General features: G+C 44.5%; 1 protein-coding gene across 1 annotated transcript; it reads right to left on the bottom strand.

Moving 5' to 3' along the window:
• Positions 1 to 523: 523 nt before the first annotated feature.
• BRINP1 (bone morphogenetic protein/retinoic acid inducible neural-specific 1) lies at positions 524 to 27,657 on the bottom strand (the record flags this gene model as incomplete). The annotated part of the gene is made up of 6 exons (XM_009576352.1): positions 524 to 1,744; positions 8,173 to 8,395; positions 13,770 to 14,006; positions 20,734 to 20,839; positions 22,148 to 22,317; positions 27,467 to 27,657. Coding segments are annotated over 6 exons (2,068 nt in total), but the record flags the coding sequence as incomplete, so codon positions are not given.
• Positions 27,658 to 27,905: the final 248 nt, after the last annotated feature.

The following is a 27,905-nucleotide window of genomic DNA, read 5'->3' as shown; positions in this document are numbered from 1 at the left end:
CCTTCTGTCCTCCAGCAAAGCTCAGCACAGGCTGCGTGAATAACTCAACGTAAAGCTGGCATAAATCTCAACAGAAGAAATATCTTTTATCTTTAACCATTTACTCCCACTATAGGAATAATGGCAGTTCTTTTACATTTACATATAACTCTTGTTTGTTTGTTTGCTTTGATTTTTTTTTTTTTTTTGTCTCTTTGTCTTGGCACCTGCATAGCAGAAAACTTTACAGTTCATTACAGAAGTTTGCCCCTCTCTCGGCTCCTCCCTTTATTTTCTCTGCTGCCCCTGAGGACTAGCAAGCAACACCCCCAAGGTCAAGAGAGAGTAAGGTGTTACCCTTTTATGACGGATTATAGAAATAACAAACATGCCTGACAGTTTTATACAGCTGCTAGAACGGGTTTAGTTTTCAACAAATGAAGAATTTCCTCTTTTTTTTCTCTTTTGTATATTAATTACATTTTACAAATCTTGGTTTTCCCCCTTTCTTTACTTTCCCCCCACTTTTCTTTCTTTTTACTTTTTTCTCTTTTTTTTTTTTTTCTCTTTTATTTTTTTACAGCAAAAGGATCGATCACCAATATGTCCACTGAAAAGTCCGGGTTAGCAGAGTTTGGCTGTCATCTGGTCTGACTGTTTGAGGATCTCGGTGTTGTACAGGTCTAGAGCGTGGTTCACACGGATGATCTCGCTGTTGGTGAGTTTCAGGCGGTGCTTGAGCATACAAGAGAACAGATCCAGCTGGGGCTTCCCTGGGGCCACGGGAGGTGCCAGTCTATTGATTCGGTCCCGAATATCCAGCAGCAAGAGCATGACGGAGGAGGAAGAATAGAACTGCCCACCTTGCGTGTACGACTGGTTGACCTGCTGCACAGCACTGCGCAGTAGGTCAGCGTTAAAACGCAGGCTGTAGCCATACACCTGCACATCCGAGATCTTGATGTAGAACTGACGCTTGGTGGGGTCAGAAAGGTCCACGGGCCCTTGGCCAGTCTCATTACGCAGCAGGGAGGGCAGCCGAGTCCGGCTGCGTAGGTAGATGTGGACGGTCTCGAAAAAGGTTTTCCACCGGTTGCCCAGTAGCAGGGTCCAGTTGTAGCACTGGCTGTTTTGGAGGCGGATTTTCTCCCAGCGCGGGTAGCCGTACTCCCCAAAGGGCATGTTCCAGCCCTCAGAGTGACTCCCGCTGAACGGGTTGACGTAGACAAAGAACATAGGGTCCAGGCTGCTGTTGCGCATCTGGCAGATTCGCATGGAGATCCCGATCACCATGTGGATGAAGTCCATCCGGTTCTTGTTGCTCTTCAAGGTGAGGGACATGCGTTTGCGCCACCTGGGGTCGAAGAAGGTGTCCAGGCGGATCTCGTTGCTGATGAAGGTGGTGTGCACATACAGGCGAGAGTCCATTTTCTGCAGCAGGTACTTCAGCTCTAGGTCCTGGAAGTCCAAGTCCGTCTCAAAGCTGATGAACTGCTCGCTCCGCTCCGAGTCTACGTTCTGAGGCTCGCAGCGACCCCGGTAAAGCTTATAGCCCTTGTTGCATGAGCCGCAGAGAGAGATGTTGGCAAGGCTGCACATAGCACAGCTGTTGTTGCCCCCTATGATGCAGGGGATGGGGCGCTGGCACAGGCTGGTGCCACCATGGCAAACACAGCTCCGTTGGCTTTCCAGAAAGGTCCCCCAGAACCCATTCTCGTTGCAGTAGAGCAAGGACTGGACCCGAGTAAGCCATTCCTGTATTGTCCTGCAGGTAGGAAGAATAAAGCATTAACATTGTAGAGCCTCACAGAGTCTTTGGTGTTGTCATTTTACTGGAGCCACAGTGTTCTCAGGGATATATCTAAGGCAGAGCTCTCAGAACATTGATGCCCTGCCATGGCATCTGGGAGCTATTCCAGTCTATTCTGAGACTGAATCTTTCATCTGCTGTTTACTCCTTTGGTGGAGAACAAAAGCCCTCTAAGAAATAGTTAGGATTGATCATCTGAAGTATCTCTATTCACACTGTTCTAGGAGCTGAGACTGGCACAGTCTCCCACCAACGATCCCATCAGTGCCAAAGTGACAAAGTTCAACCATGGGAATGGAGCTGATAAAGCCATGCCAGCAGCTGAGGTGCTATCAGACATTGCAAGTCAGCATAACTTCTAGGTGAGCAGGAGAAAACTCCTTTCCGTGTCATTGGCAATTCCCCCCACTCTCCAAAACCAGACCTGTAATGGGATGAGGCAAAGCCAGTAGTAACCTCTGCTTATGGTGCAGAGCTCAATAACAGCAGAAAAGAGGGCAGAAGTCAGGGTGCATAGAGACAGAACTGCTAGAACAGCTTCTCCTTTAAAAAACCTGCTGCTAATTAACCTCCTCTTACAGCCTCCCCCCTTAAAAAGCAGCCACACTTGCCCATTCCCAAGCCCCACCACTCCCATAATTGCTATATCAGCACCCTCACCTCCACGTCCTGCAGCCCTGGAATGACTCCTAATGAATGACACCGTAACCCACGTTTGCTTTTTGTATAACCCACTTGCAATGTTGCCTTGCTGCCCCCTCTTCCCCCCTCCCCACCACCCCGGGAAGTCTCAGCACAGCGACTCCTTTCTCAGCAGCCCTCAGCAGAATGCCCTGTTCAGCCGCCTGCTCCCTCCCCTCCGCCTTCCCCCCCAGCTAATGAATACTTCATTGTCTCCTCTGGGCAAAAAGTTCTTGGTAGCGCTGCAGTGAGAGGACTGGCTAATGACAAATTAGGATTCAGTCCCTGTAGAACAGGAGGAGTGATTATGGACAGAGGCTCTCAGAGCTGGATTAGTGAAATTCATGGCACCTGCATCGCCTGACCTCCGAATAATCATTAAGCTGTAGGCTGTATCAAAGAAGGCATTAAATGATATAGCAGCAAAGAACAGCAAGATGATTAGGGGGAGGGAGCAAGTGGAGGGATGAAAGTGTAAAACAGGAAAGCGCTAGAAGGAAAGAAATAATCAACAAGCAGAAGCAGAAAGGGTAGGGGAAGAAAGAGAGGGAAAATGTGCAGGTAAAAGGAAAAATGAGAGGGAAATGCAGTGGGCAGGAGGAATAGGGTTGGAGAAAGGGCAAAACTGAAACAACAGCAACAACTGAAAGACAGGACAGGCAGGAATAAAAAGAAGCAGGAAGAAACGGAGTGAAAGAAAAAAAAAAGAGACAGAGTGAGGAAGAAGGAAGTGCATTAGCACGAAAATTCTGAAGCCTTGGATGTGGGAAGAGATAATTTTCACAGTCCTCCTGTGGTACAGGGCTGCCAGGGTCTCTTTCCCCTATTCACATCTAACAGGAGCTCTCCTGCTAGTGGAAAAGAGAAGGTTGGCTGGTGAGCTCGGGAGCAAGGCAGTGACCTCTATAAATATCCGCTGTAGAGGGAGACGGTGACAGCCCTGGTCCCTGGAAGAAGCGCACAGGGCTCCTCCTGGTTTCTAGGACAGCTCTGCTTCAGGAGGGAGGGGACAGCACAGCAGTGTGACTGCAAAACACGTTGCTGACAGCCACAAGCACTCTCAAAACCATCCCCTAGGGACCGAGTCCCCCCTTCTGCTCATAGGTGAATTTTTGCTCACTTTTTCAGCAATACAAATATTTTTTACCCCATCTGAAGCCTTGCAGTTCCTGTTTGGAAAGCCAGCCAAATGCACTTGAATTTAGCAAGGCACCCAGATTCCAAGTTTCAATCTCCCTAAGGTGCTGTGAGCCCACCTTGATTCCTCCATGCACCTCCTTGAAAGCTTCTTTCTTTGCTTCTAACCACTAATCTAAGCATGAAGCTGAGGGATGATGAGCAAGTAGAGGAAGAACTAAAAGCAAAGCAACCCTCCAATATGCGCACACTGGCTGCCCGGGTTCGTTGGCCTGGGGGAATTGCTGAAGGGAAGCACAAGGTTCCTGCATGCTGCCTCTTCCCATGATTGGGCCTGATGACAGTAATGAAAATCAGAGGTTGCTTTGAAGGGAGTATCTCCTGTAGCCCCAAGCTTTGTCCCTAGCTCCTGCTGTAATTTCTACCGAGACCAGGACAGGGGGAAGCCCGGTAGCGCAAAGAAAATGAAGGCTGAGACAGCAGGCTGCTGGCAGACAGACGGTAAATGTCCAGCTCCATCAGGTACCCCCTCAGCACCCCTACCCCTGTCCGCGAGGGGAGGGGTATCTCCCTGATTTCCGCAGCTCTCTCCATGGTCAAGTTTGTTGCTTTTTGTGGTACTGGGCTTCCAGATGAGGTAGTAACTGTTGCTCATAGGACTAAAGGTGGTTTCTGAGGTGGGTTTGATGAGGTATTCGGCGCTGTCAGAGGTGTGCCTGTGTGCACGTACTGCCGCCACTTTTGTACGGATGCCAATAGCCTCATACAGCTGCATACGCAAACGACAGCCAAACACACGCTGAGCAACTACCGTGCACAGATCTCAATTCCAGCTCTGTGCAAGTGAACGTGGCTCTCCTGATCTCCTCATGCACTCGCTCGCACACAGGATTCCCAGTGTATTTGTGCAGTGCTGACTTGATGCTTTACACAGGTTTTACATGTTGATAATGCCATTGAGTTTGTGGGACAAGGACTACCAGGTTATACAACAGGGAACACGATAAAAATTAGAGTCAGATGACCATATCCTGTCTGTCTTAGGTGTGCTCTTAGAGGGAAAAAAATGCTATCCTTCTGTCCTTCTCTTCTCCTAACAGTCAGCAGAGCAAAACGAGAAAGGAGTCTCATCTGATATCTTGCAATCGAAACTTGTAATTTTCCTGTTCCCCAGATCAACTTTGTAGAGGAAAGATGGGAGGAGGTCAAGAGAAAGAGGGTTGTTTTTTTTTTGGAGGGGGTGTGTATATGTCTTAGCATTCGGCAAAGACACAAGTAGGACAAAAAAAAAATGCTACCCACCATCTGCTGATGGCAGCAATGAAGGACGTAATTAAATGAAAATGCAGAATCCAGGGCAGAGCTGGTCATCGGCTACAAACATGACAATCGGAAGTGTGATAGAGTGAGAGAGAGGAAAAGTGGTATAAATTACCCCGTTTTGTCTTGTAACTGGGACAGGATAAGAATATGCGCAGGACCAGTCACAGCCCTTCAGCTGACAGGAGGTAACTTCTTAAAACACACACCCCAGACATGGCTCAGACTCATGTGAATGTAACCAAGGGACGTCAGGGCACAAGGAAGCTGGAAAGAACCACTGTTTAAAAGCTGAAAGCCAGTAGCAGAGTAGCCATTGGTTTTCATTTTAATTATTTTCGCTGTCATTAAGGAGTCACCAGTTTATCTTTCTCCCTCTTAATATCATTGCAAAAGTTATTTTGCCTGATGTTTGGTAGTTCTGCCAGTTCAAAGTATAAAGTACTAGAGCATGTGAAATTAAAAAAAGGAATGTCTTCAAAGGTCACTGTCAAGCAATTTTACATTCAACTTTAATATCTTACATTCCAAACTAAAATGAAAATAATTACATCCAAGCAAAGATGTGAGTGAGAGCTGTTTTGCAGTTTTCTTGCAGTTGCTCACTGGAGACGTGCAGTCCTCCCCTGGCAATGCTGGGGACTGGGAGCCAGGTAATCGTACAGGGCTGTTTCACCATTTAAAACCTATCTCTTGTGGCAAAAAAATGTTTTGCAGGACAGTGTTGGGCTTTCAGATCAGAAGCAGAGGTCAGATTATACAGAAAGGTGATGAATAATTTTCTTTCCTCCTGACTTGTCATCTTTCAGGATTAATCAGGTCTGGGGAGGGGAAGAGGCTGATGGGTGTCCCTTGGGGCAAAGATGCAGCTTTGTTGTAGATGGTGTCTGAGCTGATTAGAAAACCAAACCATACCAAAACAAAAACAAAAACCAAACAAACACCCACAAAAAAACCCAATCAAAAACCCGATCCAGCAGGACAGATTCTTTTTTTTTTAATTGCAAGAAAAAAGGTAGGGATTTAACAAGTTTTCCTTTGCAAATTCACTTTTCACTTTCCAACCAGCACTAGCTGCTGTGGAGGTACCTTTGGGCTTTCTGTATGGAACAGTGAAGTAAAAAAAGCTATTTTTATTCTCAGCAGCTGTGAGAGGTATTCTTAACTAATGACAATTTGGCTGGAGCCCAGAACATGTATCAAACTCCCCCTCCTTTGGATGTTATTTATATTTTACATCCAGAGTTTTAAAATGCAACTATAGGTACATATTCAACATTGAAGCTTTAACAACTGAGGAGTGGGTTCTTTTTTGAAAGAGGTGTTTTTTGCCTGCAAAGAGGTGTTTTTTAAGCAAAAGCAGTGCAGAGCAAATATATATATATTTTTTTTTTTTTCCCCCCTCCTTCTTAGCTATTGCAAAAGGTCATGGAGAATCAGCCTAATTACAAAAATCCCTACTCTTTCTTTCTTTTGGAAAAAACACCTCTTCCTTTCCCTGACAATCAACAGCAATCCTGTTTCTTTTTTACATTGCTTTTGAATATATAAAGTAGGCTAACTATTATGTGCATTAAAGAGAGAGAGCGGCTTGCTCTTAATAAAACCTTTCCATCCTTTCAAAGCCACTGGCATGCTTGATAAGCGTCTGTTGTTCTGTTCAGTAACAATTAGAAAATCAGAGTGTTTCCAAGCCCTGTGAAAAGAATGATGAAATGAATACCTCTTCTGCTACACATCTGTCTACCGAGCCCCTCCCTTGCCTAGCTACAAATGCGGAATGACATAAGAAAAGAAATTATAATATGCCTGGTGGTGTTGACTTAAACAAATCAAACACATCAGTCAGTTAAAAACTCAGCTGCCATCATCCATTTCGTCCTCCTTCCCCCAGATTTTATAGTATTAGTTGGAGGCTCCCTTTCTGCGTGCCTGACTTTTTAAAATAGAAGAGAAATGCTAAAGACATATTTATCTGACTGCTTTGCAGCAACATGGTTGGCTGGATATTTGCTCGCTGCTGCTTCACTTTGTTGTTGTTGTGGCACAACCAATGCCTGGACACGCTTGTGACTCCTCCACCAGTTCGCCTGTTTATAGCAACTCAGCTAGTTGGCAGGAACGGGCCAATTTTAGAAAGTTCTCCAGACTTTTTTTCATAATCTTTTAAACTCAATAGATATTTCTCCTCATCCCTAGTAAGTCCATCAAGTCTTTGTCCAGAAACATGAGATTTTTTGGTAATTAAAGAGTTGTTAAGCCCTGGAAGAGTTTCCTCAGCTGCACAGTGATGAAATTAAAACTCAGCGTGCTTAGCGGCCGGGGGGCTGGATGATAACAGGACACAGCAGTCAATCAGTTTACTTTCTCTTGAGATTAAATATTTAGGTAATGAAGGAGGTGAAAAACCAGTTCCTTTACAAATATTAACTTGGCCTGACCCTTTCAAGAGAAGCATGGAAGAAAAGTTACTTGGACTCATTTTTTCCTAGATTTTCAGTGTTACTTCACTCCAGACAATGTAGGAAGAAACAGCAAGAAACGTTTATTAAAATCCACGGATGCAAGTCTCCAAAAATGATTGGAAGCTAACTTAAACTCAGCCATAGGTCAGGGCTGACAGGAGCCAGCAGGAAGTGACTATTGGATATCAATAGTTGCCATAGCTGTAATGGAAAATCTACCTCTCCATCTGTAATAACATTGCTAGGCTTCTGGTCAGTGCAGGTTTGCAGGTTCACTCTGCATTTTGTAGAAGAGATGCGATGTATTCCAAGTGAAACTAAAGCTTCTCTTTCACTCTGGCCATATTCATTGAGGAGCACAACTCAAAAACGGGCTGAAGTATCTTGTACTCCATATATCCACTTGAACAGCGAATGGAAGCTTAAAGCTTGGCTGTGGTATGTGATGCAAGACCACTTAAAAAGCAGCTTAGTCTGCGTGGCTGGCTGATGTCAGCCCTGTAATAATCTTGTGGAACACTACAGAAGCAGTGGGTGCCCTTCACCTGGGTAGGTAGGACCACACAGAAGGGATGTGAATATGCTTAGGTATGTGATTAAGCTTACTTACACCTCCAAAAATTTCAACCCACTTCCAGACTTTACCATTTTCGCCCAGACCTCCATGTTAGCACACCCTGTATCCAAACACTTAGGCTGTTGGGTTTAGGTCCAAGCCCAGGCTCAGCTCCATCAGTCACCCATCGCACCACACCCATCCCCAATGAAGGATGAAGGTACCTTTCTCTAGGCAGCTGGTGGTTAGGATTGTGCCGACACCGGACACTGAGGCCAAAGAGTTTGCGGGCAGTGCGCTGGATCTTCTGGCGCTGGGCTTCCAGGGAGCTCTGCAACAGCTTGTAGCGGTTCTGCAGATCCCAGTCGTTCCCCCAGTGCTGGTGGATGCTCCCAATGGTCAGGAAGTGGTTGCTAGGTAGCCTTTTCATGAAGGATTTAAACTCATCTGGAGAACACAAAAATGTGGAGAAATACAGAGGTTTCTGAACTATAACAGAGTTACAAAGCTTTTTATTAGCAGGATAGAGAAACAGCAATGATATATGAGGCCATCAATGCTCTGCTAAAGGAAGGTGATGTCCATTAACTCACTGGTCTGTCATTCTGCCCCAGGAAGCTCACTAATTCCATGGCTGTTGCTGCTCCCGTATGGGAAATGAAACCCGGAGAGTATTAGGGTGAAACAATATGGTTAATATGTACAGGATGGAGAAAAAGAGAGAGCAAATTGCCTGGAGCATGGGATTACAGTCTAGGGGTTATGAACAAAAAGCAGGGAGTTGTAATCATTGTCAGTTAAAGAGTTCTCATTTAAATTGTTTTTCAGCTGCTCCTAAAATTCCTTTTGTTGTTGAAGTCAAATCACTTCAGTTGTGTTGTTAAAAAAAAAAAAAAGGGAAAAAAAAGCTTTAAAAAATCCCCAGAGGAAGGGTTTGGGTTGTGTTAAAATATCCTGCTTTCTCATTTTTTAAAAAGAGCATTCTGATTCTTTTTTCTCATTTAACTTCATTTGAAGTTAAATGAGTTGCTTTATGTAACAATGAAAATAAAATAAAATAGTTTGCAGGGCTAAAGTCAGAATAAAATGTGTCAATTTTAGCCAAAGGAAAAAACCTAATTGATCCAAAAATATGTTGTTAAATGTTGTTTTGTGATCACTTTATTTCCGTTTGATTTTGTTTGATAATGAAAAAACATTATGTAGGGTTTGTCTGAGGTTTTTTTTCATCACAAAACAGAAAATCTGATACTCTTTCTGTTTATGAGCACCCCTTTCTTCCTAACTGAGAAGTATAGTTTGCTTAGACTGTGATTACCAGGCTGGGACATCCTCGTATGGAACAAACAGATGGTTCCAACTTTCTCAGTAGAAAATAACCCAATTTTTGATATCAGAAAACTATGTTTGACACACTGAGACCTTAAGAAACGTGAGCAGTGAGCCAACAAAAACCCCATAAAGTGCAATAAAGAAAAGAACAAAGCTCTGCACCAGGGCAGAACAACCCCACGCATCAATACAGGCTTGGAAACAACCAGTTGAATACCAGCTGCTAGAAAGGTCCTGGGGGTTACGGTGGGCACCATGCTGAAGGTGGGTCAACACTATGTTCTCACTGGAAATAACACAAACTGCATACTGGGCTAAATCCGGGAGGTTAGGGAAGTTAATTCTTCTTGGCACTACTGAGGCTGCACCTGCATTTCTCTGCCCAGCTTAAGGGACGCCAATTAAAGACGGGTGTTGAGAAACTGGGGAGGGCACAGCTGAGGGCTACCGAGATGGTCAAGGGCCTGGAGCACAAGTCCTACAAGGTCAGGTGGAGGTAGCTGCACTTGTTTAATCTGGTGAAGGAGAGGCCAAGGGGCAATCTAATTACAGCCTACAAGTACTTAAAAGGTACTTACAAATACGAAGGAGAGAAACTCTTCTTATTAGAGACAGATGTTATAACAAGGAGTAATAGACAGTTTGCAGCTTGAAAAGTTCAAATGATTTATTGAAAAACTTCTTCACTTGGAGGTAATGCAGCACTGAAACATGCTGCCCGGAGATGTAGAAGAATCTCTCATTTTAGACTTTGCTAGACAAAACCGTGGCTGACTGATCTAGTGCTGGTGGTAGTCCTGCTTCTAGAGGTAGGTGGACTAACGCCCTGCCATAAACACCACGAAGTATCCAAAAAGAAATGCAGCCATCTTTTCCTGTAAGTTATCTACATTATTTTTCCTCCTTTCCTAATCCTTTTTTTTTAAAAATTCCTTCACCCTATTTTCAGAAGGAAAAGAGGACAATAGCCAAAAAAAGGGCAAAAAATGAAAGCTTGTAAAGGCTGATATCTTTTCAAAAAAAGAAATAATCCATGGAATTATTGGAGAAAATCAGACCAGATAATTTACAACCTATTCTACAAAGCTTATATACATTTGCATAACAGATTTCCTATTATTCAGCAACTTGCAGTTCATGCTTAAATGCCTAACAAAGGATATCTATGCATTAGTCAGTACCATCATTATATAGATGGTAAATGGATGTTCATGTCCTACTCGTCACATGGTGAAACTGAGCACCTAATAATAATAATCATCATCATTGCACTATCAAGATCCATGGGACATCTGCTTGTCTCCTTTCTTCCCCAAAGATAACTGAGAGATTTTTTTTTTTAATCATCTCTCAGGTTTTCACTCTATTTGTAATGCTGCTTTCAGTGCCCTTCTCCTCCCCAAAAATGATTCTCTCCTGTTCAGTGGTCCTCTGAAACTATCATCATGTATAATTGCTTCTGTTGACCATGCTGATTACTCCTGGTACCTTTCAGCGGTAAAAGCCTTGCATTTGCTTCCCGCCCCTTATAAATCAATTTCCTCAAAAGCCTGTTTGTGCAAAAGACCAAGCTCTTTTCCCTCTGATGATGAATGTGCTACATTTTTCATAGAGACGGGTAAGGGAGAAATTTCAGTGCTGTGTGCACATTTTGATACTGCAGTGCAACGTTGGGGGAAAAACAAATGAGCAAAATAAAAGCTGTATGGGGTTGTTTTAAAAAAGGGGGGGTGAAAAAAGAAAATACTTTCCAAAAAGAATAGTTTCTTCATTATTTATTTATATTTAACTATCCCTGGAGGCCCCAGCCAAGACCATGGCTGCATTGTGCTAAGCCTTGCACCTTTCTGGGAATAGTTCATTCTTAACCCTGAGAATTTCCAATTAACTAATAAGGCTGTTTGCATTTGGTTTTATTTTATTTATCTGCACAGAAAATGTTGATGATGGCTAGGACTACATCTCCCATAATGCAATGTGGCCCCTCTTTTTGCAGAGTCACCCAGTCCTGCAGGCAGTCCCGTGGCAATGACTCATCACCGCAGGTGGTTCGGGGCAGAGGGTCCCGCCTCTGGAGAAGAATGGTGGCACCACAGCAAAATGGCCACGTCAAACATCTCTTTCAAAGATGAAACTTTCATTTTTCCAGTGCTTGTCTTTTCAGATAAAAAAATCACATTTTTATCAGAAAGCAATAGTGCTGTAAAAAGACCCCTATGACTTTTAATCAAAAGGCTGTTTTAAAATCCAGAATCACAGTCCTGACACAGAATTTTTTGGCCAGCCATACTAAAATGCCAAGAATAAGGCACATGAGCAATGAAGCACAGGACTAAGAGAGAGCTCCTGAGCTGATTTAAAGCAGCATCACTGCAGCCTCCTTGACTTTGAAGATACTATCCCAAATTACACCAACTCTTGATTCGCCCTGCACGATTTTTTCAAATTGACATAGGAATCCAACACAGATCAGAAACAGAATATAGATCTTCTAGGCTATCAGCAGCTTCCTGTGCAAATGGTATTTGCTTTCAGAGCACTCATGTGCCTTTCAGCCCACTTTATTGGAAAAGCCTTCAGATGTCATTAGAGATTTCTTTTCTGCTGTTTGTTATGAAGAAAATCCTCTAGTTATTGGGAATATTTATTAAAACAAAGAAGCAAAATACTAATACTACGTTCTTTTGTGATAGCAACTTTCATCTCAAAGGATAAGTTCACGCATGATGCAACAAACTGATGAATGAGATGCAGCAGCTTTAAACATAAAGATAATCACTCCGTCTAGCCCTGAAAAGCCTCCAGCCCTGGGTGGAACATGGCTACAGCACAGCAGAGAATTGCACTGCAATATGTCACTTTAACATGGCAAATGAAAAACACCTTCCCCGGTTGAAATCTCAAGGGAAGGGAGCCTGCATATAATTATCTACCACAGTCTTTGCTTAGATCAAGTGCAACAAGAATGTAACAGTAAAACAATCATTGTGGGACTGTAATTATTCTCTCTCCATAGGGCTCTCACCTTCCAAGTGTCTGGGTTAGATCCCCTGGGAATGTAAAGGGGTTTGATGAGTGGTGGCCAACATGTGTGGCTCTTGAGCATCTTGTGTGAAGATCCTGTGCCAGAACTAGGAACGAGTAACAGGTAACTAGTGGCAAAGCTGTGCTGGCAGGCACTGCCAGTAGTCCTTATTTGTCTAGTACTGAGCTAGCAGAAGCTGCTGAAATCCACATATTTCAGGTTTGCCCTGCTGTACCCACCCCATCCATGAATCTATAGAAACTCCCAGAAAGCCGCTTCAGCTAGTGACCTACTTCTGGAACTGCCCCAGCCTTGTGGCTCCCCAAAGTATATGGGGGGCTCTTGTCAAGACGGTCATCAGCCTTGGGCCATTAACTACTACTGTGACTTTGCTCAGCTGAGCACCAAGTTGACAGCGTGAGTTGGACATAAGAATCTGTGCAGCAGCAGACACACCAGCAGGGTCCACATATTGAAGTATGAAGCAGTCCTCAACAGGCTGTTGAGGAAACATCATAGGCCACTTCACTTCAACCATTAAAGCGATTCAGATGACCTTCAACACGAAGAACGAAATTGCTGCTGGGAAGACTTCTGAAGAAGAATTCTTCAATGCCTTGAATGGAGCTAGATGTTCCCTTCCTCATAGTTTTCTTTCCTAACATGGAGACCTGGACAGTTATGACAATAATAATTAAAAATGATGTGTTGGAAAGTAACTGGCTAACACTAAGAGATGAGAGGCAGCCCAGGGATAAGAAGTTCTTGATTAAGTTCTGTTTAGTGTCCATGTGGCTGCAGGATAGGCAGACCACTTGCTAAAAGAAAGGATGTAATTGCACTGATAATATTGTTCTCTTTCCTACCTCAAGCCCTTGAGAGTGATGTTGCACACCTACTATGGGTGTTACCAGCATCAGTGTGGAACAAACTCCGCTGACACCCCCAGCATCACACTGGGAGAAAGTGAAGGGAGAAGAGAAATGTTCACACAGCAGACATCGGCACTGTAGGAGAGAGAAGTCATTTTCCCTTCTCCTCTCTATCTCAAATGAGGTGTCATCTGGCCCGTGCTCTCTCTCTGTGAATTGCCTTTCACCAAAGCAGAATAAATCATTCATGCAAATCTGAAAAGCAATTTCTGCATCATTTATATTGTGGAAGTTTCTCTGTAGAACTATTAAAGAGAGATTCTGAGCTGGTTTAGTACGAAAAACCAGATTTTTAATCAAACAAACTCTTCCATGGAAAATATCCCTTTATACATAGAATTACGCGTGGTGTGTGTTTTTGTCTATATGTGTATAGAGAAAAAAAGGCACTCCCTCAAGACTAAGATCACGTTTTTGGGTTCAATAGCCTCTATTTTTTATCCAAACTGGAACATTATATTAAGGGAAGAAAGGATTCTTAACATGCTTTGTTTGAAACAAATCAATCGGAAAATGTGTTTTGTTCGGTTACCTGAATTCTCCAGATCTTTATAGGCTTCTGTCCAGGTCTTGGCCATGTTTGCTAGTGTGTACTCCATGATCTGGATGTCGGTGATGGGACAGTTGCACTGCGGGAACTCCTCCGCACACTGGCAGCCACACTGGCTGTTCCGGCAGATGTACTCCCCCTCGCCATTGCACATGATGTAACTCAAGGCAGACTGGACAAACTTCTCTTGTAAATACTGAGGGAAGATGATCTGGAGACCTGGCATAGAAACAAGAGGCAAGGATGTGGGGGGAAAAAAAAAAAAGTCATTTCAGGTATCTGTTCTTCTTCTCAAAACCTGTTTCATTAACATCTTGGGAAAGCGATGCTGAGGAATTAAAAACTGCTGGGATATTTCTCTCGGAGCTGCCATGAGTAAGGAAGGTGGGGTACAAATTGCATGCCTCCTGCGCAAGTGGCGAGTTAGCTGCGAGCCCATCTGCTCTGTGAGACAAGGGTGACAAGTAACTTCCCCCTCCCCAACGCCCAGTGTATCCCCTTCATCCCAGTCCTGGATCCCAGTACAATACAAAGCATCTGAATGCAACCCTCCTTTATTCCCAGGTGGGGGTTTTTTTTATACTTTGCAACCAAGTGCTAGCTCAGAAGTGATGAGCATTATGCTGTTCTGACCTGTTTTGAGAGAGACTAAATAGGTTTGGTACCACAGAAACAAGGAAACTACACACTGAAAGAGAAAAGAAGAAAGAAAAGAAAATAGAAGAAAGGAAAATAATACAAGCAGGGATTTATAAAAGACCCTTGCAGAGTTAAGTGCCCAGCTCCCACAGTATAAATACTGGAATTGGGTACCCGAGTCTTTTCAGCTCGCTCCCTGCTAGGAAGGCTACTTGCCAAATCCTATAAAAGTGCAAATGGATTTAGTGCCAACGATTTCAGCGGTGCCCTGAAGATTTACATTAGCCGAGAGATCTATCCCCATGTCTTTTTCTCCATAGCAAGTGTTTGTGTATCCATCCATCTGTGCAGGCATTAGTGTAGGTGTACTCTTGCTCAGGTACCAGAGGACACGATAACAGTTTAAGTGTTTGCCCTGTGTACAGTGTACGTGCTCTTCGCTCCCGTCCTTCTCCAGCCCCTGTCCCCGGGCTCCCTACAGATGTCCCTGAGGATTCACAGCCGCTTCCTTCTACCTGGCGAGCCCTGCTTGTCAGACTCCGTCAGCATCTGCGGCGCACGAGGCAGAGATGACAACAACTCTGAGCGAGCCTTTCGCGGGAAGCCTGGCCCGCTTCGCCTTCCTTGTAAAAGGCCCAGGGATTTCAGAGTGGCAGATAAAGGAGTTTATGGCTTGAACAGCAGTGCTGAACTCCAGTGTAATGAAGGCACACGGGTCAATTACCCATCTGTTTGTGTTTCTATTGCGCTGAATTACTGTATCCGTGGCTGACAGCTCATTGGAGTGGAATGAAAATAAGACAATAATTCAGAGGATGAGAGTGTGCGGGAAGGGCAGGAAGGGCTGTGACTCCTTTCAGGAGTTCAGGCCCATCTCTGATGGGTCATGTTCACCTCAGACAAGAGAAAGGCGGCAGGCGGTGCCTCAGGGACCCCCATTACCCTTTTGCTTTTGGTTCCACAGAGACACCTCAGCCTTGACAAGGTCCCTCTGGAAGACCAAGCCTGGGGGATCAGGAAGGTGTTGAAGGCAGAGGGACCTCTGTTTCCTCTCCCCTCCTGCTATTGCCAGGGCACAGTCTCCGAGAGCACCATGGCCGGTGGCAGCAAGCTGCCCCGTTTTCTGAACTAATTCGCAGTCGAGCGTGGAGCAGGGGCAGCCGGCAGGCAGGATGAACGCAGAGCAACGTTCAGCTGGAGAAGACGTTTGTGACACTTGCACAAGGAAGGATTTCAAGCCCGGCATTTGGAGGCACTGCGTCTGTGTAGATCCTGCTGCCTTTTCTGCAGTGCCGCTGCAGGGAAGGGAGGGAACGTGCAAGGGGCTGACCACAGTCTACAGCATCCCTGCGAACACCTCAAAACTAGTCTAAGGAGGATCAGCATTTTGAGGTCATTTTGGTCTTTCCTGAGATGTTTCTCGGTAAGAAGCTCAGCTTTCCTCATGTTGTCTTCAGGAAGGACTGAAGTTCAGTCTCCTGCATGGATTTATCTGAAGCAACCACCACAGAGGAACGGTCCCTTCTCAAACTTTCACACTGACATTAGGGATGGTCCCACCTGCCAGACTCCAAGAGTTTCCTTCAGGATGGAAAGAAAGTGGAGCACTATTGGAGAACTGAGATCTACAAAAGGGGCTTGGAGAGCCTGAGGGCTGCAGTTCTCACTGACCTTGCAAGTTCACAGGAGAGCAGGCTGGACTTCTTGATGTGCATTGACCCTGTTTATTCACGGTCCAAGGCCCATGAATAAATCTTTCCACTCTCTGCTTCATGGAGGAGCAACCTGCCCTGGTTGCTCCTCCAACCTTTGAATATGAGGCCCAAATGCCTGCAGGCTCTTCAGCTCACCATATTTTCTGTTTGAATTTTAACTTGGACAACAGCACTGACATACTCTCTTGATCCCAACTACAAATGATACTGGCTTTGGAGATTTTTTTCTGGAGTGGAGAGGGGTAAAAAAAGCAACTAAAATTTCAGGGAAAGCACTTCCCATGGCAAGGAGCATCTGTTGAATGCAGAAACATGAATACCCTGTAATCTCCAAAATATAACATGGCCCCATCCTACACTATAGAGTGCCTCATGTGGATGCTTGCTTTTTGTCCATAAAACTCATCGTTTCTAAAAAACATTTCTAGGATAACCTTCTTTTGTAAGAAAAAATCTCATGTTTAAGAGGTAATCAGACTCCCTGTACACTTAGCAACAATTCAACAAAACGCTTCTATAAATACTTAACTTTAATCAGGTAAGCAGTTCTGCTGGAATCCATGCAGTTAATTGTAGTATTTAACAAGCAGTACATATTCAAATATGTGCTTAGACCAGGAACAAGTGACACACAAATCCAGCTACTCATCGAAACACGAGTGTGCATACACCAAATGCAAAGCCCTAACTTTAAAACTGCAAACATGCCGTAGGGATTACATGCGACTCAGAGATCTTCCAGCCAGGAATTTCCTTGTGGAAGAAATCAGTGTTAGGGTTACTGAAATACAACCACGCCTGCTTTCACATTTGTACTTTGACATATATGTATAAATATTCACACATTTGTCATCATTCCCAGACACGGGCAGATTCATATCAACATTTTTGGTTTTGTATTGAGCATCCTTGTGACCACATCCTAGCAAGATATTTTACAAGATTTGGGCCAGTAGGATCTCACCCACTCCTGGTACCCTCCTCCATCATTCATACGTACTTCTGTACCATGCCCAGTGACTAAATATTGCTGAAATTGAATTGATTACAGCTGTCAGTAAAGCACAGTTGTGATTAATCATTTTTAAGGTAAGCTTTATAACATGAGGTTGTAAGACGGCCATACTGGTTGAGACCACTGTTCTGGGTGCTTCAGTTGCCACCTTTAAAGCAGAAAAGCTGTAGTCCCACAGACTGTAACAGCGCACCAGCCCCACAGAGCAGCTTGCAGCCAGCCATGCTAGCTGGGAAAGCTCTGCTGCCAACCACGACCTTAATAAAACATCCCAAGATGCTGTTTTGTTCTCTAAGAACTTTCTTTGAAGATTGCAAACATTAAAAAAAAATTACTTTTAATCTTTCAGTGTTGCCTTTTGATAAAGCAAGCTCATCACCAGCCGAGCAGGGGGGCAACCTGATCTTAAAGACTGAGATACTGGCCCATTTTCATGGGGTGAACACCTCAATCCAAGCCAGGGTGCACAAGGAACGGGCTCATCCTCCGCAGCAGCCTCAGGAGCTGATAACACATGCAGAAGGTAAGTTTGCTGGTGACAAGCGTTAGGGAGAACGTCTTAGTTCTGAAGGTAACTTATTGATCAGAAGGAGGAATTCTGCCACTCTGTAAAAAGTTCCCCTTTAAAAATTAAGAGGAGCACGGATTTGGTATACGTTTAGGCTTAGATAACTACAGGCAGAATATGAAGTGTCTGACAAGGGAACATGTCCTTAATTGACCCAGAAAAACTGTTAGAGAGAGATGTTTGGTTCTGGACTGTGTATAAAAGGCTTCCTCCATTAAAAGAGGTAAATTTCCCCAGCTCTAAATTAGAGCTATTTGAAACATTTTCCACAGAAGAGTTTTCTGTTGAAAATGCAGTTTCATTGAAGCATTTTGTGAGAGCATGTTGACTCTAAAAACACTTTTGACAGGGAAAGGTCTAAATGTATTTTTCATGCTTCCTTATTTTGTTTCGCTGAAAAGCTGAAATGTTTTGTGTTGTCATTACTGCTCTGCCCATCTTGGCAGAGACTTGAATATTAATTGTAATGTAAATTTTCATATTCTATTACCATATTTGACGTAACAAACCACATAATATGCAATATTTCCCATTTGATGTTGCAATGTTTAGAATAGCACAGAAGGATTTTACCTTATTGAAATAGTGCCATGTTGCAATATTGACATATACTGTCACGCTGTCCAAGAGGATATGTCTGGAATTTTAGTTTCCCGAAACTTTTCAAAATATTGCTTTTCACTCGAATTTTCAAATTTCAGCCTAGGACACTTTCCCAGGGAACACAAATTCCTGTTTCCCACCAGACTGCTGTAGAGCTGTTAACATCTTCCCCCCGCCATGCTCTGGTTTATTCCTTTTCCAGGCAGCACAGGCAGCTTGTGCATCAGCCGCGGCAGAGGCAGGCGCAGGAACGGTTTCGTGCTGGTGGCAGGGACAGGAGGATACGAAGTGCAAATAAGTGCAGTCACCTGTGAGACCCCGGCCCACAACAGGATCCCCCCCATCCCGTGAGCGGAGGCTGCATCACCGCACAGCCCTCCCCATGCAGAGGACAGGGAACCTGCCCCCAGGTAGTGCTAGGAAAAAGAGCTTCTGAGCTACTGTGATAAGCATACCTGCATATATACCCCAGTGCAGGCATTTGGCACAGATGCACATGCATGCTGGGTCCACATACTGGTTTATAAATAAATAAAAAGTGATGCTTTTCTGTCCACGTAACCACAGGTGCAGAACCAGACACCCTGCGCTGTGTATGCATCCAGGTCCTCCCCAAAATCTCTAGGCTGGCTGACCTTCCCAAATCCTACATGCAGGCATGAAGGTAGCTTAGCGCCGGGTCTGGCCATTGCATCTCCTAAAGGGCACGTCTCTAAAACCATGACTCTCAGGGCTGCGCGGCAGCAAGCAAGTTCAGAAACAGAAATTCTCCCTGTCACGAAGATGCTGCTCTTTTATTGAGCCAGCCTCGGAGCCAGAGTGGCATGAGGGTAGTAACATGGATTTCTGTCAGCAGCTCATGCTCGGCTGCTAATCAGATCAGAGGAGACTCGGTCACGATCCATTACCTGCAGCCCTGTGACTAATTCCTAATGAGGCCTTTCAGAGCAGAGGAAGGATCCTGGGCAATTATCCCAAGAACCACACTCCAGATTAGGCGGAAAACACTCAGGTGTAGCTTTAAAGGTCACTTTGTTCTATTAGGAAGAGCTCTTACCTTCCTCCCTTTCCTCACTGTCCCCCTTGGCTGGGGTCTGGCCTCTCGCTGGGCTGGGTTATGCCATGAAGCTCCATGAAACCCACATGTAGTTGACCCCTGAGGTCCTCTGTCTGCTCCCACCAGAAATCATAGCCTCATCCACCTTACATCCTTTCTCTCTCCTAAATTTTCCCTCTTCCTCCGCCTCCTTCCCCCTCCCAGGCATCTTGCTTTTTCTCTTCTCTTGTAGGATCAGAGAGCCAATAGAGATCTATTGATTTCCCTGCTTACCAGTTTGTCTGCCTATAAACCAAGCTGTCTGCTTATTTAGCTTTTTACCTAGTTACCTCATGTGTCATCCTTGGGTTTTCATTACCAGCAGCCGTCATCACAGTATATAAAAAGCCTCAAATTGTTTATTGTTAATTAGGTAAGAACCAGAACTCAGTGATTTAGATAATCACTGGAATAGTGAAAACAACCTGCCTATTATTTTTAAAGGCAAATAATAACAACAATAATAATATATCCACAACACGACTCGGTAAATGAAACCCAGTTTCTGTGAAACCAAGATTAAAACAGCACTTGCCAAATTATACTCAAAGCAGAAGATGTAATGTAGCCCATTCATCTGAAAAATTAAAATTTGTGCAAGTACAAGGATTCCAGAAATAAAACCATCTGGGCAAATGAGCAATTAAATCCCACATTTCCTTATTTTGTCAAAAACCTGGGAATAACCTTAGTAAATTACACGCCCAGTGAATTTCCTCCTTCTACTCAAGTTGACTTCTTGCTAACCAGCATGTATTTATTTATTAATTCAGTCATGACCTCTATCTGTTGACTTCTGGACTAGCTCCCCAACTGGGACTGAAGCCATGGCTTCTAGCATCCAAATAAAACCTCTGTGACTTTTCCGAAAGATTACGGTCATTAGAGACTCCGAAAAGCTGATCTGCAAACCTCTTACGCAAATCAGCAATTTGGGAGGGACAAAGAGAGACATGGACAAAATGCCCCTTCAATATTAATGGAAAAGGTCACATTTATTTATATCGGTGTATGTATAATACTCAGAAGTCCATCAAAATTCAATGGCAGGGGACACCCAGACGCTTCACTGGGGTCCAGTCTGCAGTTCCTTGCGCCCTTAGCTCAGTCCCTGTCAAGCCCTGGCTCTGCTGTGCTGAGCATCATATGAAGCCACCAGAAGCCACCAGTCCTGCCTGGGAACTTACAGGGAAGGCAGCAGTCACAGCAAACAGAGGAGGGGAAAAGGCTAGGAAAAAGGCCACCCCTCTCTCATTTCACCCCCCCACTCCATGCCCTGTATTACCATCTCCCTCATTCCTGTGCCCTACCTTGCAGGTGGAGTTTGCTCTCAGTGCTTTGCAGAAGGACAGAACTCACAGAGTCCAGATTGTCGTAGCTGTTACAGCCCAGGGGGCCTGTCCGAGTTTCTGTTACCTATGGAGGATGTAGAAAAGAGAGAGTGTTCCCTTTGACTGCAGCATCACATCTTCCCCAGGCAGGTTCAGACCTTGTAATAGAATGACCCCTTGCCACCATCTGATGCAATGAAAATGCATCTTCCCTAATTGGGAAAAAATGCCCCACACCGGACAGACACAGCTAATGTTTGGCATACTCACAAGCTGAAAAAATACAATGAATTGTATCTGTTTTCTTTATGGTACTGCATGTTATTCTGGGCTTGGAAATGAGGTCTTGCAGATTGATGTTTCTCATAGAGGATCTCCATTGGAGAACACCAGAAGCCAGTAGAGGAATTATTCCCTGGCTTCTCTTATTGGAAAGCAAGATACAGAGATGGATTGCCAGCCCACAATGGTGCCTAGTGCTCCCACAACATATGTGCACACCATCCTTGTGCTGAGGATAGATGGAGGCACAGATGACCTGCAGTGCTGTTGCTGTGGTTGTTGCTGTTGGTTTCCAGCCATGGAGGAGAGCTGCCCTTCCTGAATTCACAAAGGGTGATTATCTGCTGTCACTGTTTCAATATCTCAATTCGATTTCCCATCCAGAAGGGAACAGACTCAGCCATGAGACACCACAGAACAATAACAAGAGCTGAAACCTTTCAGAAATGGCTAACAATGATGACTCCATCCACATTACCTTCCCTGGAGTGAACTCTGCAACAATAAAATCCCTCCCCAGTATAAGATGATTGCGTTCAGAGAAGGCAGCCTTTGTCTGCAGAGCCATTTTCCCTATTTTGTATGCTCTGAGCAGCTCCCCTTCCTTCCTGCTGCAACCCCCAAGCTGTCTCTCAGTCCGTTTCATTCCAGATGCCTCAGTAATGCCACACTGAGTTGTTCACCTTTTCTTGTAGTAAATTAATCTCAGAGATGTTTAGCAGTCTTACACCCACAAGAAGAAAATACTTCTGGGCTGCACGGGGTTGCCCATTTCACAGACCTGCCTTTCCCTTCCAACTTCCATCACTGATCTGGATTATCTGTTCCCTCTCTCCCTTCCAGAGGTCACTGCCACACATAGTGGAAGTCTCCTATCCTACATAACCATCACACTGAATGCCCACCTCTTTCCAGATATTACTGGCTCTGGGGAAATAAATTCTTCAGTAAGGTCCATAAGAGAACAATTTATCTGGGAAATCAGCATGGGGACAAAACAACTTGTGATCGAAAAAGACATCTCACTAGACTGGAAAAGTCCTGCCCCAAATCCCTACATTAATGGTATGACACACAATCTTCTTTCTCTTCCCAAGGCAACATACAGTACCTTGATTGCTCCGGTAGAGATCTGGATCTCATGGAGTCTCCTCATGGTGCCATCACGGTCTACAAAGTAGGAGGAAGCAAGCTGGTGCAATGCTTCAACGCTCTGGGTAGCGTTTCCTGACTTTCTGTCGAGGCGGCTTTTGTCCATGTACATGGTCAAGGCCTCCTCTCCTGCAGCAGAAAGAAAAGGAGATTTCAGTAAGGCCCAGGAGGCTGCCATGTAGGGTCATCTTAACAGGAACACGTGTTGTCACATGTTGCACCTGAAGAAAGAAAAGTCTGACACCTAAAGCACTCTTAAATGAACCCATCCTTCCTCACCAGTACCAGAACCTCTGCAGTATATATGAGCCTCCTTCTCTATCCACCACACTTGTAGATCAGCTCCACTGAATTGAGTAGATAACATTCTGGATGCCAGCACAGTTTTACCACAACTGTTAGAAAGGATTCAGACCATTTGTCCCACTTGAGGAACGCTTTTCTCTGTGGGCAGTGCCTCTGGAACAATGCACACCTGACCAGAGAAGATGCCACTTTTATGCAGTTCTCTCTGACCTGATTTCTAGAAGAAACAAATGATGATTTAAGTTGCAAATAGGAGATAGGTACGTAAGTGGGTACGAAGGACAAACAAATGCTAGTTGTACCTCCTTAGCTTCCAGTCACCAAGTAAAAGGGTAAGGGCAGGGGGGCTGAGTAAAGGAAAGCAATCAGAGGAAAGAGCAAATGAGAAAGTTAAGTTAAACCAACCACCCTTTCTGCTTTCTTTTTCCTCTCCTAGAGTCTCATTCAGTGAATTTAAGTGGAGAGCAAAAAATATTGTGCAAGATAAGGGACAACAGGTGATTTTGAGCCAGTAATCACAGAGAATCTGGGACTGAAGCAGTTAAGACCTGATAGCATCCTAAACATTAGCAGAAACCTGAATCTAACAAAAGATCTATGAAAAGGACATGAAGCCGAGAAGTAATATTTACCTAAAAGTTCAATTTGTGCTTTATGAGCCAGATTAAAATCCAGTTCATTCTTAACATAAGCCTGGCATTATAGAAGGAGTAAAAAGGTAGAATACCATCCTGCATGCTTAACATCTGAAGTTCTGATTTTAATAAATGAAGAGAATAGATACCTAGGGTAAGAATGTGCCATTTCTACATAGCTCTCTTAATGAGAAGAATGGTACTTGTTCTGATTTGATAGATGAACTACTGATGAATACATTGCCTCTGGCAATGACAGCATGGTCAAAAAAATGCACCACCACTTTTTAGGCCAAGAAATATTTTGCTCTTCAGCATTTTTGCCTTTTTTTTTTTTTTTTTTAAAGAGAACAAGCACTTACTTTTCTTAAAAATTCATATTAGCTGAAATTGTTTGATTTGTCCAAATAATTTCTTTTATTGCATACATGCAACAAAACTCCCAGTAAGCCCTCCCCCTTGCTTTCCCTGGAAATTTCCCAGCTTTTATCTGGAAGCCAAATGCCTGAAAAGAAGCCAAAAATATTCTGGCTGAAAATCAAAATATTTTTATTGATTTCAGTTTTTCAAGCGATTGATATGTTGAGGATTGAGCCTTTGGCTTTGAGATGAAAAATGGAAGTTTTTGGTGGAAAGACGACACTTTTCATCAAAAGAATTGATCAATTGAAATCTTTTAATTGGCTTCTCGGGAGCTAAGTGGAGAAGTTTGGCATGTAAAACTTTCCCTCTTCAATATTTTGTTAAAAATAACATACTATCCTTTGACCACAATCAAAGTTGTAGTACTAGCAGTATCATCATTGTTACTTCTCACAAAAACACTTTCCCTGGAAGATGACCAGCTTTGATTTCCTTTATCACCGTTAACATCATTATGCGTTAAGCAGTGTGAGGAGACCTTGGCAGGGATCAAGGCTCTGTCACATCAGGCTTTATCCACACAACAGCAGAAAGATGGTTCCTGTCCCACAGGATTTAAAACCCCCGTATCTGATGAGACACAACAGGCGTATACGACAAACAGCCGGCAAAGCACACGGTAATAAGATGACTGTGATTAGTGTGAGAAACAGCGGTCACCGCACACCAGATGCCTGGCTGCTGTCAATGCATTTTCAGGTTTCGTCTTTGAGGTGAGTTTTACAGGGGGATTTGAAGGAAGGTCAGACTTTGTGAATTTTCATGAGGCAACTTGTTTGCCACCGCAAGGATGTCTGCATAGTTAGCCAAGAGGTTTGGAGGAAGATAGGCTGGATCAGTGTGAAAGTGTTGTATTTTGAGCCAAAAGTTTTGTATCTCTCGTGTAATGGAAGTATTTATCTGCATGGAGACGCAGCAGACATAAATGATGCTTTGCCTCCTGTGAAAGGAGAGGGAAGACCTGGGATAATTCTCCCCTTAGCTGCGATTCTCAGAGGAACCTGTGGGATCCAGGTATCAACTGTTCTTCAATTCCACCAGGAACTGGAAAAAACAGCTTTTTGTGGAAAAATATCATGCCTTCTTTTAATAGCCAAGGCACAAAAATCGGGACCTTTTCAGTCCAGACCAGTTCATTTTAGTAGAGGAATGCTGAGATTGGAGGTTCTTTGGACAGGGAGCAACCAGGAAGCGTGGGCTGAATCGCATCAGGCAGTAACACTGGTTTCAGATCACCAGGACATCCACCGTTAGCTTTCGGTCCCCAGACAACACGGAGCAGGCAATGAGCAACTGAGACAGCTCCTAGACATCAGACAAGAGAAGCCTGTGCTCTAGGGCAATGGAGATCAGTGATTTCCCCACAAAAGCTGTCATTTTTCCTCCCTGAGGTGTTTGGACCCCTTCACTGGGAGGAAGAGGAAGAAGAAAGGAAAGTAAAGCCCAAGATATTTGATGCTTCTCCTGAGGGACAAATACTGTCCCTAGGAGTGAAGGGTGCTGAGCAGAAATAATGTTGCTGGAAATCTATTCTGTGTACTTGTGTGCAGACCTGGAAAAGCACAGCAACCCCATGGAGAGTGCGCATGAGAAAGCAACCCTTAGATCAAGAGAGGTTAATAGACTTTTGCTGCATTATTAAGTCTTAATTTCTCGTTTATTAAGCAGATGCTATGTTCAAAGTTGTCTTTCCTTCAGGGCTTTCCCTGCAAATTGGCTCTCAGCTCTGCGTGCTCCATCCTGGAGCATGGATGCCCTCAAAATGACCCTTCACCAATCCCTCTGTCAGAACTAAACTGGAGCAGAGCTGGGTTTTTTATTGGGTTCCAGGGGGACCTGGCTGCTCCGTAGGTTAAAAGGCATCAGAGCTGTTCCTCCTGTGGCCAGGTGTGAAAATAGCTGCTGTATTCAGGTGGGCTGGCCTGATCCATCATCAAGCCTCCTGGGCTCCATGCAACAGCTGGCATTTAAAAGCAAAACAATTTCCTGTGTGTTTGTCACTTGTTTGCAACTTAATAAGACATCAGGCTAAGTTTACAAACCACTGTAATCCAAAGCAGAATTCTTGTAACTTTTCTGAGGAGACCTGAGGTCTTGGGAGAGCAAGGGTGCCAGGACATGTCTGCTGTTATATCCCAGTGGTCTTGTTTAGCCCACAGACTGTGATTAGAGTCTGTCCTCTTTGCATAATGTATGCTGAGCTTCATCTACATTTTTTCTGGGACTGCCACTGCCAAGATAAATCCTTCTTTTCTCCCCCACCATTGCTCACCATGCTCCGGGCTAATGGAGCATTTAGCACTCCTCTCCAACACCAGTTCTCGTTACAAGCCCCTACATATTTAAAATTGTTGTGTTGTAAGATCAGGAGAAGAAAAAAGCCACTGTGAATAATTCACAACCTCACCCAGGCAAAATTAAAAGTATATTTTACCAGCAAAGGTCTTTCTTATTTTGAATTTCCACAGATGTGAGTGGCAAGAAGAAAAAGGCATATCAATGGAAAGAAAAATAAACCCACAAAAAAGCCTCTCAACACTTTACTGGATTCTTACTTGGCTGGCTTGGGCTCTGTAAAATATGGTCCTGAAAAGTGATTTCCTCAATAAAAAGGAGTTATCTTTACACAGACTTCATTAAGGCCTGATGCAGGCAGTCACTCGTACTCTTCAGTGCGTGGAAACCTCCTTTCTTTCACATTTCTTGCTGATGGAGCAGACTGTTTGAATGCCTGGGCTGGAAGAGCAGCCTGAGGTTCTTTGAAGGACATTTGCCACATGAGAGGCCATTTGACTTCAGTGGAACCACGCCAATTTACCTACCACCTAATTTGTGCATGAATCATGTGCACACATCTAATCTCATCTACGTCTCATCCGAGTGTCTGCAGAATGCTTTGGGAACAGACAGATGGCCACAAATTCCTCAAAGTTCACTACAAACTTCACAATGTGGCAAGGCTGGAGGTCAGATACATTAGAAGAAGCAACAGCAACAAACTCTGTACTAAAATTAAGACCCTTTACCACCACAGAATCCCTCTGACATAGTAGTTCTCAGAAGAAAGGCATTTAAATGCACACCCCGAAGGGGTAAAGAATGGTAAAAATAGTACAAGAGGAGGAAAAAAAAAAAAAATCAGCAGCAAATATCAAGAGGAGTTGCTGATTTTCACCCCTCCTGTGAATACTCGGTACTTGAATTGTTTATGCAGCACCAATAGCAGTGCACACACATGGATTAATGGCCCTACAGTACTGTCTTCTGTCATCACTGACATACTCCGCTCGCACACGTAAACCTCTCTGCAGTCCTTGCATATACATTTTGAATTTTACTTAACTGTTGGTTTTTTTCAAAAGTCTACTTCATGTTACTGCTTTCAGTCATGCGTTCAGCACAGGCCTTTCTGGCCATCTCTTCCCCTGCTCCCTGCCCAACTCCTTGAACTCCCTTTTCCTGGAGCTCTTTAAAATTCCTCCAGTTCCGGCAAAAAAAGGATGTTTTTCCCTCCTGCATTTGGTTTCATTCTGAAAAGAAGAGGGATCAACCCACACTATTGTCAAATTAAGGAGAGGGGCACAGGAATGACAGACAGGCTCCCCGGCTAAATGAAGCATGTTTATCTTGACACGCAGCAGTACGCGCACGCCGCTGTCAGAGCGGCGCAGGTGCACGCACATCACAGATGCCGAACTCGTGCGCATTGCGCTGCGAATTCATTTGCAAAGGCTATTCGTGCTCTGGGGATTTTCAAACCATCTGACGATGAGATGGGCTTTGGCTGGCGGAGCTGCAGCCTGGCTCTATGCTACCAGCCGGCCTCCACCAACACGGCCAAGGTTTGCAGGTGCTGGCCTTCACCACCCCACCACTGACACCCGCGTAAGAAAACAGCCCAGGTTGCCACCTACCTCCCAGGGTGGCAGAGATGAGGATGTGGGTGCCGTACTTTTTGATGATGGTATCAATGAACTGCTGCGTGGTGGGTCTCCTGCCCAGGAGGCGGATGCTCCTCTGAAACTCAGGCATCAGGGGCAGTGGATTGTGGAGCAGGTCCCTCCGCTCGATGGCTGTGTTCCTCACCTTCCAACGGGCAAACTCCCTATGCGACAACACAGGAACACAAGAGGGGTGAGGCTTTGAGTCCGGAGGGGCAGGGAGAGCCACCAAGGGCAGGGAAGGAGGATGGTGAAGGGGACAATCCTGTTGGACACCCCCACATGATACACACGTGAGGCCACAAGGCTAGACAGAAGGGGAGGGTGAGGAGAAGAGGAAAAGCAAGACATTACTGCACAATAACAACATACTTTGAGGATCAGGGTCTGGGCTGATGAAGAGGTAGTCTCA

The sequence above is a fragment of the Fulmarus glacialis genome, unplaced genomic scaffold (assembly GCF_000690835.1).
Source record: "Fulmarus glacialis isolate BGI_N327 unplaced genomic scaffold, ASM69083v1 scaffold37364, whole genome shotgun sequence".
Classification (NCBI taxonomy): Eukaryota; Metazoa; Chordata; class Aves; order Procellariiformes; family Procellariidae; genus Fulmarus; species Fulmarus glacialis.
This window is presented reverse-complemented; position numbering and strand designations above follow the sequence as displayed.